This window comes from Euprymna scolopes, chromosome 24 (assembly GCF_053919585.1).
Source record: "Euprymna scolopes isolate OS-2025 chromosome 24, ASM5391958v1, whole genome shotgun sequence".
Classification (NCBI taxonomy): Eukaryota; Metazoa; Mollusca; class Cephalopoda; order Sepiida; family Sepiolidae; genus Euprymna; species Euprymna scolopes.
The window spans coordinates 43,815,150-43,832,674 of NC_136505.1; the positions used below are offsets into that span (position 1 = coordinate 43,815,150).

Consider the following 17,525-nt stretch of genomic DNA (forward strand, 5'->3'; position numbering starts at 1 on the left):
ATAGTACCAACACACTTAAATGCCTTCAATACCTGCCCCCCTCACACCCAACTCATTCCTGCCACACTCTCCTGTTCTCCATAATACTAAAACCCTCACCGCCATCAGCAGACCCACTGACCTTCACTTGCACCTTCACTCACAATTTAACTACTATTTAAATAAATCTACCCATAATTCTCAGTGAGCTTCTTACACAAATTCCTGAAGATGTGTAAATGAGTACACGAAAAGTAAAGAGTTAAAAAAAACGTGGACACTTTGAGAAGAAAAAATGATTGGACCATACATCCGTATCTTCGATGTATATAAAAAAGATAATTAAAAAAATTGAAAAAAATAAAAAGGTATTACAAAACAGAAAGTTTCTGTTGTCTTTAACAATGTCTGTTTATATATATATATATATATATATATATATATATATATATATATATATATATAGTGCAAAACTTTGTTGAAATTCAAAGAATTGCATTGTTTTCTTTTTTGTAACTTTTGTTTATTTCATCCTGGATTTCTTCATTACAGCCGTTTCGTTAATGAGAAGGCAATTTTATGATTTTATGTGTCTATAAAAATTTCCTGTCCTCACCAATTCATCAGATGTTGTTTCCATTTGATGTTACCTACAAAAGGTTGATTTTATACATGATAAACCTGGTGTTTGAGGAAAAAGAAATTCCATCCCCACGTTGCTACATGTCAGCCATCCAGGAAAGTTACAAAAAAGAAAAAATGTAAGTCTTTGAATTTCAACAAAGTTTTGCATTATATATGCTCCGCACCTATTAAATTAGTCCCCGCGCGAAAGAGCAGGACACAAAATGTTTTAAATTATAATAATAATAATAGAATAACAATAACAAAAACTTTCACTGGCAAGAACTACTATTGACCGTAACCAGTTATACAATCCTTTGGAAAATTTCATCTCTATTTTTCTCGTTATGTATTGAATATTTGTTAATGAAACCATATGAAATATATTCCTTATTAAATTTTAAAGATTTTCTATTCTGAAAGAAGTTTTAAAAAATTTAATCTAAAAAAGTTATTTTAAAGTTTTTGTTAAAAAAAAATTCAGATTTTCTCATTATTCAGACCTGTATTACAAAGAGGAGGTTGCAAAAAATGAGTTGTGGTGTGAGGAGAAATACAAACTGAAACAGAGAGAATATTTATACCTGTAATAATACAAAGAGGAGGTTGCAAAAATGAGTTGTGGTGTAATAAGAAATACAAACTGAAACAGAGAGAATATTTAGACCTGTAATAATACAAAGAGGGTGTTGCAAAAAATTAATTGTGGTGTGAGGAGAAATACAAACTGAAATAGAGAGAAGGAGAGTTTTAAAATATGATCTTAAAAAGATAAGATACAAGTTAGAAAAGCATTTCATCCAAGGCATGAAAATTGTTAAACAAAATGTTTTTACTATAGGCTTTAAAAATAAAGCTACAAGATTCAGTTTGAAATTTATTTATCTTCAAAGTGCACTTTTATAAATTTTACAAAGTAAGGTATAAGAATTTAATTTAAATTGAATCAAAAAATTACTTTGGATTTATTTTATGTAATGTAGATTTTGTTGCAATTTAAAAACATTATCTTTCATCTAGCAATTAATAATATAGATATAAAATTTTCAATGATTTTTTTTTTTTTCATGAAATGCTTTTCTAACTTGTAGATACAGTGTGCTTAACTCGAAATTAACGGTGATTAGGTTTTTATCATAACAATCTCAACCCGTTAAACGAAAATGATATACATTGAAATTAACAATATTTAAAAAACTAGCGGGGGTACCCGGCGTTGCCCGAGTGTTTGTTTCCGGGACGGAGGGGGGGGAGTTTTAAAAAATGTTATGGTAGGTAAGTAGGAAGGATCAAACCCGGAGTCATGAGTAAAAGTAGGAAAATAAAGTGTGAAAAAAAAACAAAAAAAAACAAACATCTGCAACGTTAACAGTTCGGCCACCAAGAAAAGTCCATTCCAGTTGTTTAGGAAAAAAAAAAAACCGACTACGGTAGGTCGGCGCAAACGTGAAAATATAATGTGAATTGTCCAGCACGCTAACCACTATGCCACAGAACACTGCAGCTTAGTTTAGTGATTTTAAATAACTTCACATGAAAGGACTACGAAGCCAAACCGGTGTTCTCTTCTCAACTGTTCCTTGTGAACGATCCCCAAACGGTGTTAAGTGGTGGCAGGGGGAGGAGGAATTTATTAGAGAGAAAATATTTTACCACTTCCATTGATCTTAACCGATTTTGGCCGTGACTTCTCAGCAGAAAAAGTATAGAAATCTAAGATTATCGAGGAATTTGAGAAATAATGAGCCTATAACACACCTCAGATATTGTTCTGCTGTTTGTGCATATTATATTTGCATGAAATATCTTGATTTTTAATCCTATTAATGTCAAAATCAGACGGGAAAAAATGAGTTCATTTTATTTATATAGAGATAAACATTTATAAATATATATATATAAAGATTTTTTTAAATGAATATATATATATGTATATATATATTCACTTTAAAAAATATTTCTATGATTTATCCCCTCACATTTATTATCTAACTATTATTCCTAATCTATATATCTATAAAAGTGAACGTGTCTGTCTGTCTGTGTACATTTCCCTACGCAATAACTCTGTCAATTTTTAGTCTATAGACTCGAAATTTGAAATACCGGGTACTGAGATTTGGGAAAATCGATGTGACGGGTGTCAGCCAGAAATTTGGCTGTTAAGGGGTCAAATTTCAACGATTTGACCTTTAAGAACTCTATCAAACTCCTCCGACAATTTTGGGTCTAGACACTTGAAATTTTAGATATAGGTTCCTTGAACAGGGATCTAACTTAATAAAGTGATTTGAGCTCGAAACAATAAATTTTAAGGGGTCATAATAGGGGTCAAAGTTTTAAAAAATTAACCATTTTTTTTGTTTTTTTGCTTTTTTGCACAGCATACACCTCCAAACACCCGAGCAACGCCGGGCACCCCTGCTAGTAATTTATATTTCATTTAAGTACTAAATCTTGACACTTCAAAAGCATCTGAACCTGATCTCATCCCGGCTGTGATACTAAAAAAATGTTCTGCCGAAGTAGCTCCAGTTCTCTCCAAACTTTTCAACAAATGCCTTAATGAATCTTGCTTTCCTGCCTGCTGGAAAACTGCTTCTGTGGTACCAGTTTTCAAGAATTCTGGCGAAAGAACTGACCCAGTAAATTACCGCCCCATTAACCTCCTCCCACTTTTTGCCAAAATATTTGAGTTCATAATTAACCAGGCTCTGGTTCATCACTTTACAGATATTAAACTTCTGATCGGCCAACGATATGGATGCAGGCAAGCCCGTTACACAGCAGACATCCTAACTGTAATCTCTGAACGTACATACCATTCACTGGACAAAGCAGGGGAGGGTAGAGCGATAGCTCTAGATATATCTAAGGCTATTGACAGGGTATGGCAGGAAAATCAGATCATACAGTCTCACTGAAAGAATACTTAACATAATTAAATCCTTCTTAGTAAAGAGAGAAAAATCCAGGTTGTCCTCGACGGTCGTACATCTAAACAATATGGTATAAATGCGGGAGTGACTTAGGGGTCTATCCTTGGACCTCTGTTATTCCTAATATTCATAAATGACCTCCCTGACAAAATTGTTTGTGAGATGAGATTATATGCTGATGACACTACGCTCTATAACAGACACGACAGGAAAACAAATGAACACATATCTAAAGAATTGGCAGAAACACTAGAGGATGACCTCCAATCTGTAGAGGAATGGGGACAAAAATGGATGGTTACATTCAATGCTGCCAAGACTAAACTGGTTTCCTTCAATAATTACAAGAAACCTTCTCTACCACCAATAGCAATCGCCAAAGACTCCTTATCTGAAAGTACATCTTTTAAACTCCTCGGTCTAATGTTCACAAGAAACATGAGTTGGAACAATTACATTGAAAGTATTGCCAGGACTGCTGCGAAGAAGGTAGGTTCTCTCTACTGTGCTAGAAAGCTGCTAATGCCCGAAAGTATCCTGTACGTCTATAAGGCCACCATTCGTCCATGCATTGTTGTCATATTTGGGCTGATGCATCTGCTACTAGTCTCTCGCTCCTGGACAAGGTCAAAAAGAAAGTTGCCAACCTAATAGGTCCTGAACTGTTATCTAAGCTTCAGTCTCTGTCTCATCAGTGAAATGTTGCATCCCTCTGCCTGTTTTACAAGTACTTTAACAGTGAATGCTCTGACAAACTGCAAGCACTTGTACCCCCTCGACGTAAATACCCCCGACAGACCCGACAAGCAGCTAAATCCCACCCTTTCACAGTAGAGATCTCTAGATGTAAGAGAGCCTTCTACTACAGTAGTTTTTTCCCCAGAACCGCCAGACTTTGGAACTCCTTTCTGGGACCCTGCTTCCCCAACTGTACTGACATGCAGAAGTTCAAGTGTAACGTGAACCAAAATCTTACTGCTCAACTCCCTACATAGTATCCCCTGTAGCTTATGTCCCTGACAGTAGCCCCCTACATCAAAGTGCTCATGTGCCTTGTTTGGGGTGAAAATGTTATAAAAAAAAATTTCAGATACCCTTTCTATAATATACCGACAAAATATAAACTCCCTATTTCAAGTAAACCCCTTCCATAGCTATACCCCATTAATACATATGATTAAATAAGCATCTTCTTTGAATTCACTTACCCTATATTCTTCCCGAGATTTTAATAACTCATAGTGTACAGATATATTAAACCCACTGTGATGAAAGATATGCTACGCACTTAATTTCATTGTATAATAAAAGCTGTACTACTCCTATATCACAGAGATCAATTTAGTTCTCAAACACACAAACAGTATCAATATTAAATCTCTTACTCCACATTTATTTCGCTCCAAATGTCACTATTGCTAGACGTCGCCTCCCTATTATGCTACCTATTTTATATTTAACTTTATCATTTTTCTTTCTCTCCTTTCTCTTCCCAGATCTTTTTTATTTATAGTTATGTCTCGGAAGTAGAGTGAAAAGCACATCTTATTTTTCTTTTATTAATATTTTTTCCTTGTACACATTTTTGTGAATTATTCCATGAATTTCTGCCTTTGGATTATTATGGACCATCTTCTTCCAATTACGGGATTTCCTTGGATTTTACTTGTACAAATGGAAATTCTTTTAACTTTCTTGAAGTTTTACATTTGGATTTTACCGTTACTGGATTTTTTATCTTCCACCAGACTATCCATTCATGTGTAATCACCTTTTTCTTTACCATATTCCCTCTGCTTCACTTTTTTGTTTTCAAGTAAGATCTTTGACTTATTTGTTTTTTCATCAAATACTTCTGCATGCAAAATCCGATCCCGCATTTTGCTAATTCCTACCCTCTGATGAGAAGGAGAGTATTTCTTCGAAACTCCGCGGATTAAGGACTATTCATTTATCTAGTGTTTCCTTTTCAGATTAAATATGTTTTTAACTCATTTCAAAGTGTTTTTTAACATATTTCATTAACTGTTTGCTCATATATATATATATATATATATATATATATATATATATATATATATATATATATATATGATATTTTATATTTGTATATGCGTATGCGGTATAATCACATTGAGAAGGAAAAGGGGGAAAAGGTGGGTTGTAGTTTTGGTTTTTGGTTTAGCAGAAAATATTTAAGTTTTGCAAAAGGCATCAGTGTTTGGTGCATTTTGTCTTAGGAAGCCGATGGCTTCAAACGGCCTGATTTGATAGCACCAGTGCTGAAATAAGTACCTATTTACTATGCCTCCCCACGGGACAGAGTTAGACACCAGGATCGTTTTTTAACGTGGAGAAAAGGTACAAAAATAAAAATTATCTCAGTCGTGAAGGATTTCTCCTCCGCCGAAAGAGAAAACTAAACTATTTTCGTGTGTGTTAAGATATGTATCAACTATGAAATCAAATTTTTAAATGCAGCTTCAGTTTATGAATCTATTCAAGTCAAGCATTTGGTTGGTATAAATTTTTTTTGCCAATTTAAAATTTTATTTTTCAAATGAAAAACGGTGTGTTTTTGTTCTTCATGCAGAACAATAACGATCTTTGTTCTCGCTAACTTGATTCCAATCTGTCAACTTGTATCACTTGTAAATATATCATTTGTAAATACATAACTTGTTAATATATCGCTTGTAAATATATCACTTGTTAATATGTCACTTGTTAATATATCACTTGTTAATATATCACTTGTTTATATATTACTTGTTAATATATCACTTCTTAATATATTACTTGTTAATATATCATTTGTAAATATATCACTTGTTAATATATCATTTGTTAATATATCACTTGTAAATATATCACTTGTTAATATATAACTTGTTAATATATAACTTGTTAATATATCACTTGTTAATATATCATTTGTTAATATATCACTTGTAAATATATCATTTGTAAATATATCACTTGTTAATATATCACTTGTAAATATATCACTTGTTATTATATCACTTGTTAATATATCATTTGTTATTATATCACTTGTAAATATATCATTTGTTAATATATCACTTGTAAATATATCACTTGTAAATATATCACTTGTAAATATATTACTTGTAAATATATCATTTGTTATTATATCACTTGTTAATATATCACTTATTACTTGTTAATATATTACTTGTTAATATATTACTTGTTAATATATTACTTGTTAATATATCACTTGTTAATATATCACTTGTTAATATATTACTTGTTATTATATCACGTGTTAATATATCACGTGTTAATATATCACTTGTTAATATATTACTTTTCATATATTACTTGTTAATATATCACTTGTTATTATATCACTTGTTAATATATCACTTGTTAATGTATCACTTGTTATTATATCACGTGTTAATATATCACTTGTAAAAACATTCTTTAAATTTTGATGTGAAATATATCTAACTCATGTTCAATATCCTCTTGTGGTGTTAACTTAGGATCATCAAAATAGTTGTTTTTTTTAATCCTCGTAATAAGTGATAATTCGAGTGAGCTAGGTAAGGGTTATATGCAGAATGTGGAAGATTTCTCAAGCAAATTCCCCTAGGAGATCTTCGACCAGTAGCGCTGTGTGAGGACGAGCATTATCATGATGGAAGATGATTTCTGTTGTGTTGACTAAAGAATGTTGTTTTCGGGTCAACATGGATGAGAATATTGCAGAAAAATTATGAATATAATACTCTGAAATAAAAAGTTATAAATTAATCATGGTGATATGTTTAAGCAATAAAAATTTGCATAAAATAAATCACAGTAGATCAAAATTACTTTTCTACATACTGGCCAAACCTTTTGTAACGACCCGATATTATTATTCTGCGATAACAAAAAAGAGGAACAACAATGTCTACTTACCCTTTCTGTGGCAGAACTGCTATTCCATGTGGTTTATCTAATCCCAGATTAGTAACAATTTTATATCTGTCCTGGTTTGGTTTCAGTGGAACCATCATAATCCAATTATAAATTGCATCTGTCCAGTACAAGTTTCCTGATATCCAGTCGACTGCTAATCCATCCACTTCAGTCGACGTACCATGATAAAGATAAATGCTCTTTGGCTTTTTCGTGCCATCTAAAGCAAGACCCTGGATTTTCCTATAGCCGGATTCGCTCCAATAAATGCAATTGCTTGCATAGGAAAATGCCAGTCCCCTGAAATGCCAGTTACTCGATGGCAAATCGACTTGCCGTAAGTTCATTCCCACGGCACCGACCCACTCCTCGGGTTTACCTTCAATACCCACGATACGTGCACGGCCATACCCTAAGGGAAGATCGGACCAGATTAAAGTGGAACCGTTGAAAACTGAAAAAGAAAACAAAATACTCAATCATTCAGTAATTATATATTACGCGAAAAGAAAAATTTTTGTTTCTATCTTTTACGACTAGAACAACGCTATTGCATATTTTAACCTTTTTTTTTTTAATTCGTCAATGCTAGTAATTATATGAATAAGTATGAGATAAACGGCCATGTAATTATGGATTTTCTTTTACTCTTTTTCGCCCTAAATAAGCGTACTGTCACTTACATAAGGGACTACTCCTTGGGACCATCTCTACACGGAACTGAGCGGAGTTGAACAAAGAGATGTTTGTTTACATTACATTCAAACTTCTGCATGTTAATATAGTCGGAGGAGCAGGAAACAGGGAAGGAAATCCAAAGTCTAGCAGTTCGAAGAAAAAAACTTATTAGAATAGAAGGGTTTCTGGTATCGAAGAACTTCTGCAGAGAAGGGGTGGGATTTTACCGCTTGTTTGGTTAGCAGGGGTATGTACGTCGAGGAGACACGTGTGCTATGAGTTCATCAAGACATATTCCATTAAGTTACTTGTATAAAACGTCACAGAAATGCGACATTATGGCGATGGGACAGAGATTGGTGCTTAGCCGATAATGCGAGATTTATTAGATTTGGGACTATTTGTGGGTCCTGTCTAAGACGAAGAAACTAGTGGTAAATGCACCAGCCCAGATATGACAACAATACCCCATGCATAGGCGAATGGTAGAGATATCGCATACTCTTTGATGTGAATAATTTTTCTAGCACAGTAGAAGGAGCCCATCTTCTTTGCAGCAGCCATGGCAGTGTCCTAAATGTATTTGATCCAATTGTAAATGTTAAGGTGAAGGGGCTTGTTAGTAATCAATTAATCTCTTGGTCTTTCATCTTATGTTCAACTAAACACATTCTTTGACTTATACATTCAATAATAAATACAAATATAAAAAATAAAAATAAATACATAAAAATTAATAAATATATTAACATATATTCTTGCAATCGTATACGGCATAACATTGATACACTGGTTCCAATTAGATCACTGAAGTTAAGCAGCGCTGAGCCTAGTCAGTATTAAAATGGGTGACCATTTGGCAATACCAGGTTTGTGTGTGCTTTCCGCTTATCTTGGCATCGTTTCCAGTAATCCTGCATCTCTCTGACACTGCAATCAAGGGTGCCGACTCAGGAAAGGCGTGGCTGCAATTGTGCAACACTTCCTTTACAATTACACACATTCGTATTTTACAAAACGGAATCAATTGTCTCTCAAGATTGAATGAACGCAAATATATAAATACATAGATGGGTTCAGTGACTTTATTTCTAAATTCAAAATGGCGTAATGGAAACATATAAGGTATTTACAACTTTTCTTCCAATTTTCGGATTTTAATCATGTCAAAACGCACTTTATTTCCTTTTGGAGAGTTAAGGGCAAAATAGATTCACTAATTGATATATTAATCAAGTGATTGATTTTGTGCTACGAAACAGATACTGTAAAGAATTGTAAATGTCAACTGAATTAAAGCAATAAATTGTAAGATAGTTAACATCATGAACTTAGGAATATAGACTTTTGTCATTCATTCACTATATTGCTCGGTAATTAATTAATCTTCCTAAATAAGGATTGGTATATATTATAAGGAAATAAAGTATATTTCCACAGAAATATATATATATATATATATATATATATATATATATATATATATATAGAGAGAGAGAGAGAGAGAGAGAGAGAGAGAGAGAGAGAGAGAGAGAGAGACTCATACGTAATATACTGAGTTCGTGTAATTCAGTAAATTTCTTGATTTTGCACACACAGTATATATACATATATATTATATATTAGATATATATATTATATATATATTATATATATATATATTATATATATTATATGTTATATATATATTATATATCATATATTATATATATATTATATATTACATATATTATATATATTATATATTATATATTATATATATATATTATATATATATATAATATATATATTATATATTATATATATATTATATATTGTATATATATATTATATTATATATATATTATATATATATTTTATATATATTATATTAGATATATATATTAGATATATATATTATATCATATTATATTATATATATTATATATTATATATATATATCATATATTATATATATATATTATATATATATATTATATTATATATTATATATATATTATATATCTTCTATATAATACTAAAACTCTGTCGTTCTTGGTTGTTTGCCTGTTTGCTTGCGTACTATCCTCCTCCTCCTACTACTACTATGCCTCCTCTTCTTGCTACTACTATAACTTCTCCTCTTTACCACTACTACTACACCTCCTCTTCCTCCTCTTACCTCCATGATTGCTTTATTATCTCCTACACAGTGTATGAAAAATGATCCGCTACGAACAGGATTCGGGCGTGTGCGGACAATGCCTATTGGATTTCAATTCCAACGCCTTAACCACTCGGCCATCCCAGCTTCTTCTCCAAATCACAGAAAATATTACATGATTGTTTTATTATTTTCTACAAAGTTTTTACACACTATCCGCTAAGAACAGGATTCGAACCTGTGCGGGCATTGCCCATTGAATTTCAAGTCCAATGTCTTAACCACTCGTCCATCGCAACTACTCCTCAAAATCACAGAAAGTATTACATTATTGTTTAATTATCTTCTACAAAGTGTATAGAAAGTGATCCGCTATGAACAGGATACGAACCTGGGCGGGCATTTCCCATTGAATTTCAGGTCCAACGCCTTAACCACTCGGCCATCACAGCTTCTCCTCCGAATCACAGGAAATATTACATGATTGTTTTATTATCTTCTACACATTGTATAAAAAATGATCCGCTACGAACAGGATTCGAACCTGTGCGGGTATTGCCCATCTATCTATTATATTATATTATTATTATTATTATTATTATTATTATTATTATTATTATACTAAAACTCTGTCGTTCTTGGTTGTTTGCTTGTTTGCTTGCGCACTATCCTCCTCCAACTACTACTACTACTATGCCCCCTCTTCTTGTTACTACTATTACTTCTCCTCTTTACAACCACTACTACGCCTCCTCTTCTTCCTCGTACTACTACTACTACTACTACGCTTCCTCTTCCTTATCCTACTATTACTACTACTGGTTGACATGTATTTTCCCTACTACTACTCTACTACTTCTCCTACTACTAATACTACTACTACTAATGAAGAAAAAGAAAATTGAAATAATGTATTTCCCCTCAGATCATTCCTAAACGCAAAGTCACAAGAACACAAGTGGCTGATAAAAATTCAAGTTGTGATGCAGGACCACTTATAATTCAATGGCTGTAAGTTTTTTTTTGTTTTGTTTTTCAAAAATAAACAATTATAAACAAAATGACTCATAGAAATCTATTTATATTCTTTTTTTCATTTTAATATACTTTCATAGAAATGTTTCTATTATGTCACAAACAAACTATTTTGTTTACGTCACAAGTGTCATGCTCATACATTAATTCCATAGCTAATATAACATACTGACCCCTTAGGGGATGTTTTGCAACTATTATGTATTACTACTATAATGTCGTAATTTTCTCACAAATAAATCAACTTTGACCTGTTGACAACGTATTTTTTTACTGTGTACGTTTTCAGCGGCCTAATTTCTTAAAACAATTGTAAATACTTTCTGCATTTTTTTTTACATCGTTCATTTCCGTATTAGGTTTAAGTTATTTTAACGCAATTTTCTTACAAATAAATATACTATTTTACAATGTATTGTTTTACTGTGTACGTTTTCATGTTAAAAATAATATATCGGTAGCTTTAGCTATATAAGAAATATTTGTTTTTATAACTTTATTAAACAAAAACATTACATATATATATATATATATATATATATATATATATATATATATATATATATGTATATATATATATATATATATGTGTGTGTGTGTGTGTATATAGCCAGTAGAGTTTAGTTTCCTAGAAGTACATCCAATGAAACAACATGTGTCTACCAAAAGAGTGCTCAATGAGTGAACAGAGCAGGTATATTAAATTTATTTATACAAACATTAATGGCTACATATGTCCTGGCGTGAAGACGTAATCCCCCAACGCGGGTGATTACAGAAACATATATGCACATATGTAGCCATTAATGTTTGTATGAATAAATTTAATATATATATATATATATATATATATATATATATATATATATATATATATATATATATATATATATAATGGGCCAACAACCAGCAGTCGTATCAATCACGTTTATTGGATTTATTAAATGTTGCTATAATTTCTCAACACTGAGTGACCCAACGGGTCACGGGTTGTCTAGTATTATATATATATTATATATTATATATATATTATATATATATATTATATATTAGATATATTAGATATATTATATATTATATATATATTATATATATATATATTACATAATGTATATATATTATATATTATAAATATATATATATATTATATATATATATATATATATATATATATATACTTATTTATTGTTAAATAAACATGTTTACATCCCGCTGCTACAAACAGCCATTTGTTTCAATCAAACAATAGATATCATCAGGCAGCGACTTGAATATTCAAATGTTCAATAATAATAATAATGGATTTTTTTAGGTAGGAACTCTTTAAAAGTTGGAGTTAAAAAACCTTAAAACACAGAACTTTAATTATAAGATGTAAAGAGGGAGGGGAAATCTAAAGAAAACTAATAAAAAATAATGGAGAGAGAATGATAAGGAAGAGAAAAAATAGAGAAAAAAATATATAGAGAGAAAAAAAATAGAGAAAAAAACAATATAAAGGGTTATTATAAAAAGCAAGGGCTAGAAGAGAAAAAAAAGAGAATGATGAGAGATAGTTAAAGAGAGAAAGAGTGAAAGTAAGAATTAATAGGAAGGGAAGTTTAGAATGTTAAGAGAATAAAGAAAAAGAATTGCGTGTCACCTAATTTATGGACAATTATACATTACAATGACAAGACGCGTTATTACAACAACACAATCAAAAAACACAATCTTAGCGTTAAAAGCGTACATGTCAAAAGTGACAGCGAATGTAAGCCACCAACATATTTATCATCTCACATACGTCCACGAGTAATATCAACGCAGTTTAAACATATGTCTACAATTAATTAAGCTCTTTATACTTAATAATATAAGTTTAAAGTTTTCACGGTTTATTTAAATAAATATATAAAAATAATGATAAAACAATATAGTAAAATTATTATTATTAATAATAATAATAATAATAATAATAATAATAATAATAATAATAAAAATAATAATACTGGTAATAATAATAATAATAATAATAATAATAATAATAATAATAATAATAATAATAATAATAATAATAATAAAGATATATATAATAATACTACTAATAATAATAGTACAACAGAATACAATTAATATTTATTATCTTTTTTATATAACATATTTAGTCATAAAAGGGATTTAGACAAGTAAAAACGACTAATAATTAGAAAATATAATCTACTAATATTTATGTAGATAGAAAGAATAATATATATATATATATATATATATATATATATATATATATATATATATATATATAGATTTAACTCTATACTATTAAGTTGAAAATTTAAGTTGGTTAAGTATAATTATAAAGTCATATTAAATCACAATTTAACTTATTCAAGACAGTATGAATAAAAACATAGATACAAGTACACTTACATACAAATATATAAATATATTCAAGCAAAAGAAGTAATTAAATCTACAAAATACTCAAAAGTAACCGCACACAGGTAGATAGTAATGAATTAAGAAATAATCAAATGCATATGTATATATCTACAAAGAACCAACAGATACACATACATATATATATATATATATATATATATATATATATATATATATATATATATATATATATATATAGTTATATGCATACACAAACATACACATATATACACAAATATATGCACATAATCATATACTAATATACAAATACACACACACATAGATGTGTGTGGCATCCGTCAGTCGAAACGACTATGGATCAGCGCCGTATTAAGATGTTGCCTGTTTGCATCCTTTTGTGTGACTGTAGAGACCAATTCTTGATTTGCATAGTCTGCCACAGCCTTGACATACGAAGGTTTTTATGCAATTTGCCGCTTCGTCCGGCTGTTCCGCCTGTACACTCGCTCTTCTCCTAGCTCTCTTTGCAGCGTTTTCAACATGGAGGGTCCTCTCGCTGATGATAATCCCCTGGTGTATCATTTTCCTCCAGGCAGTTCTGTCAGCTGCAGAGGCTTCCCATGTATTCCTGTCCACCGAGAGAGTCTTCATGTCACGCTTGCAGACATCCCTGTAGCGAAGGTTGGGTCGCCCCCTCTTTCTTGAGCCTGAGGCAAGCTCGCCATAGAGAAGGTCTTTAGGGATGCGCCCATCATCCATCCTGCGCACATGGCCCAGCCAGCGAAGACGTCGCTCACGCAGTAGGGAGTAAATGGATGGGATGCCCGCTCTCTGCAGAACATCAGTATTACTCACTCTGTCCTGCCATGTGATACCAAGTATCCTACGTATACACCTCATATGGAAGACCTGGAGTTTCCTCTCTTGTGTTGAGTATGTAGTCCAGGATTCACTCCCATACAGTAGAACACTGAGGATGCACGCTCTGTAGACGGTCATCTTGGTGGAGGTGGTAAGGTGCCTGTTTTTCCAGACTCTTTTAGTTAGTTTAGAGAGGGTTGTAGATGCCTTTCCAATCCTTTTGTTTAGCTCCACGTTCAATGAGAGGGTGTCTGAAGTAGTGGAGCCTAGATATTGAAACTGGTGTACGACCTCTAGTGGTGTGCCTTGGATTGTGATGCTGGGTGGGGAGGCGGTTGCTTGTCCCATGACTTGAGTTTTCTTCTGGCTGATGGTGAGACCGAACAGGCTGCAAGCATTAGCAAACCTGTCCATCAGTCTTTGAAGACCATCTTCCTGATGCGATGCTATAGCTGCATCATCGGCAAACAGCATGTCTCTTATCCGAACTGTCCTGGTCTTTGTCCTGGAGCGGAGTCTGGCGATGTTGAAGAGACCACCATCTGACCTGGAGTGCAAGCAGATACCACCCGTTGTGTTCTTGAAAGCATGCTTCAGGAGTAGGGAGAAGAAGATGCCGAAGAGTGTTGGGGCCAACACACAACCCTGTTTGACACCACTCCTCACCCCGAACTCAGCAGACATGCCACCGTTAAATTGCACAGTGCTCCTCATGCCATCATGAAAGGATCTTATGATGCTGAGGAGTTTTGGTGGGCATCCGATCAGTGGGAGAATTTTGAATAGTCCATCTCTGCTCACGAGATCGAATGCCTTGGTCAGGTCTATGAAGGCAACATACAGAGGCTGGTTTTGCTCTCTGCACTTCTCTTGCAGTCGGCGTAGGGAGAAGATCATATCGATTGTTGATCTCTCTGAACGAAAACCGCATTGAGATTCTGGGTAGATTCGGTCAGCAAGAACGTTTAGTCGCAGTAATACTATACGTGCCAATAGCTTGCCAACGAAACTCAACAGTGAGATACTGCAGTAGTTGTTGCAGTCACCACGGTCCCCTTTGTGTTTGTAGAGAGTGATGATATTTGCGTCTCTCATGCCCTGAGGCACTGAGCCTTCTCTCCAACACTGTATCAGAAGACTATGGAGGGGCTCAAGCAGGCTAGCCTTTCCACTTTTTAAAACCTCAGCTGGAATATAGTCCTTTCCTGAGGCTTTTCCTGATGGCAGTCTGTCTATTGCCCAGGATAGTTCTTCTATGGAAGGCTCCTCATCGAGCTCATGCATCAGTGGTAGACGATCAATGGCATCCAGGGCGGACTGATGTATCATGTTTTCCCTGGAGTAAAGCTCGGAGTAGTGTTCAACCCATCTGTCTAGCTGTTTACCTTTGTCTAGTATGGGTTCACCCGATTTAGACTTCAGTGAAGCAGTTTTGTTAATTATGGGTCCTGTAGCTCTCCTGATTCCGTTATACATATTTTTTATATTTCCTGTATCAGCTGCATGCTGGATAGACTTGGAGAGCTCCATCCAGTAGTTGTTTGCAGCTTCTCTTACAGCCTTTTGAACTGCCCTTTTGGAAAGCCTCAGTGCAACCAGCGATGTAGGAGATGGGTTGGCCTTGTATGAGAGCAAGGACAAACGCTTTGCCTCAATCAGAGGGTTGAGGGTAGCAGAGTTGGCATCATACCAGTCATTGCGTTTGCTACCTGTCCTCCTCCCAAAGACTTTGAGAGCTGTAGAGTGGATGGCATTTTTCAGTGTTTCCCACTGTTCAGATGCAGTCCGGGTGTTATCTCCTTTGAAGGTGGAGGTTAACATCTCATTGAATTTCGCATTGCGATCTGAGTATGTGGTCTTGCTAACATCAATACGGGCAACACCCTCCTGTTTAGTGTGGTAGAAATCTTTGGGTTGAAGTATGACTCTACTGCATATTAGGGAATGATCTGTATCACAATCAGCACTGTGGTAGGCTCTAGACATCAGAAAATGTTTGAGGTACCTTCGTCTTGTAATGATTAGATCGAGCTGGTGCCAACGCCCTGATCTGGGATGCCTCCAGGACACTCTGTGATGCGGTCTGGCAGCAAAGAATGTGTTGGTAATGCAGAGGTCATGGTAGGCACAGAGTTCTAGAAGGCGGTGACCGTTACCATTGCATTTGTCCACTCCAAAGTTACCAAGGCAGCTCGGCCATGCATCGTTGTCGCCACCCACACGTGCATTAAAGTCCCCAAGTATAATCAGGTCTTCATTTTGTGGAAATGCCTTGATGGTGCTATCCAGCTGTGTGTAGAAGTGCTCCTTGATGTCGTCAGGCGCTGCGAGTGTTGGGGCGTACACACATAATAGATTAATTGTTCCATCTGTGGTGTTCAGTCGTAGTGAGATTAGGCGCTCAGTAGCTGAATCAGAGAGTTGTACGTTCTGAAGCAGTGAGTTTCTGACTGCGAAACCAACACCGTGTTCCCGGACCTGCTCTTCCTGTTTTCCTTGCCAGAAGACACATAGATATACACACATAAATATGTATATTCATATAACACACACATATATATACATACGAATAAAAATTATTAGACAAGCGTACAAATGGATGCATATACACATAAATGCATATAAATGGATTGAATAAACATTATTAGAGGAATACATGACAAATGAAGGTGTACAAAATAATAAAAATATATATATATATATATATACAAAAGTACACACAATCATAAATAAACACATAGACACTTACATATCAACACAGACACACAAGTATATAAGATAGTTAGGAATGAAATCAGGCGAGGAGAAAGTATATTAATAGTATTTTAATATATTATAGAAATCAGTGACAATTTTAAATTCATTTAAATTTTATATCTAAACTAAATTACTTAAGAGATGGCTTTTATAATGTTTGCAATTAATTGAGTTTTCGTGCTTCTTATTTAATA

At 33.3% G+C, this 17,525-nt stretch overlaps 1 protein-coding gene and 2 non-coding genes across 4 annotated transcripts in view; all 3 read right to left on the reverse strand.

Annotated features, from left to right (window-relative positions):
• Positions 1-17,525, reverse strand: part of LOC145246679 (low-density lipoprotein receptor-related protein 6-like) — a 166,729-nt gene that overhangs the window by 123,316 nt on the left and 25,888 nt on the right. For both annotated transcript variants that reach the window (XM_080108393.1, XM_080108394.1), the window contains exon 2: positions 7,476-7,929. In XM_080108393.1, the coding sequence (XP_079964519.1) occupies positions 7,476-7,929 (454 nt within the window). The remainder of the gene's footprint in view (positions 1-7,475; positions 7,930-17,525) is intronic.
• On the reverse strand, positions 10,514-10,595 carry Trnas-uga (transfer RNA serine (anticodon UGA)). Its single transcript has one exon. It is a non-coding gene; the product is annotated as a tRNA-Ser (tRNA).
• Positions 10,667-10,748, reverse strand: Trnas-uga (transfer RNA serine (anticodon UGA)). The gene has a single exon. It is a non-coding gene; the product is annotated as a tRNA-Ser (tRNA).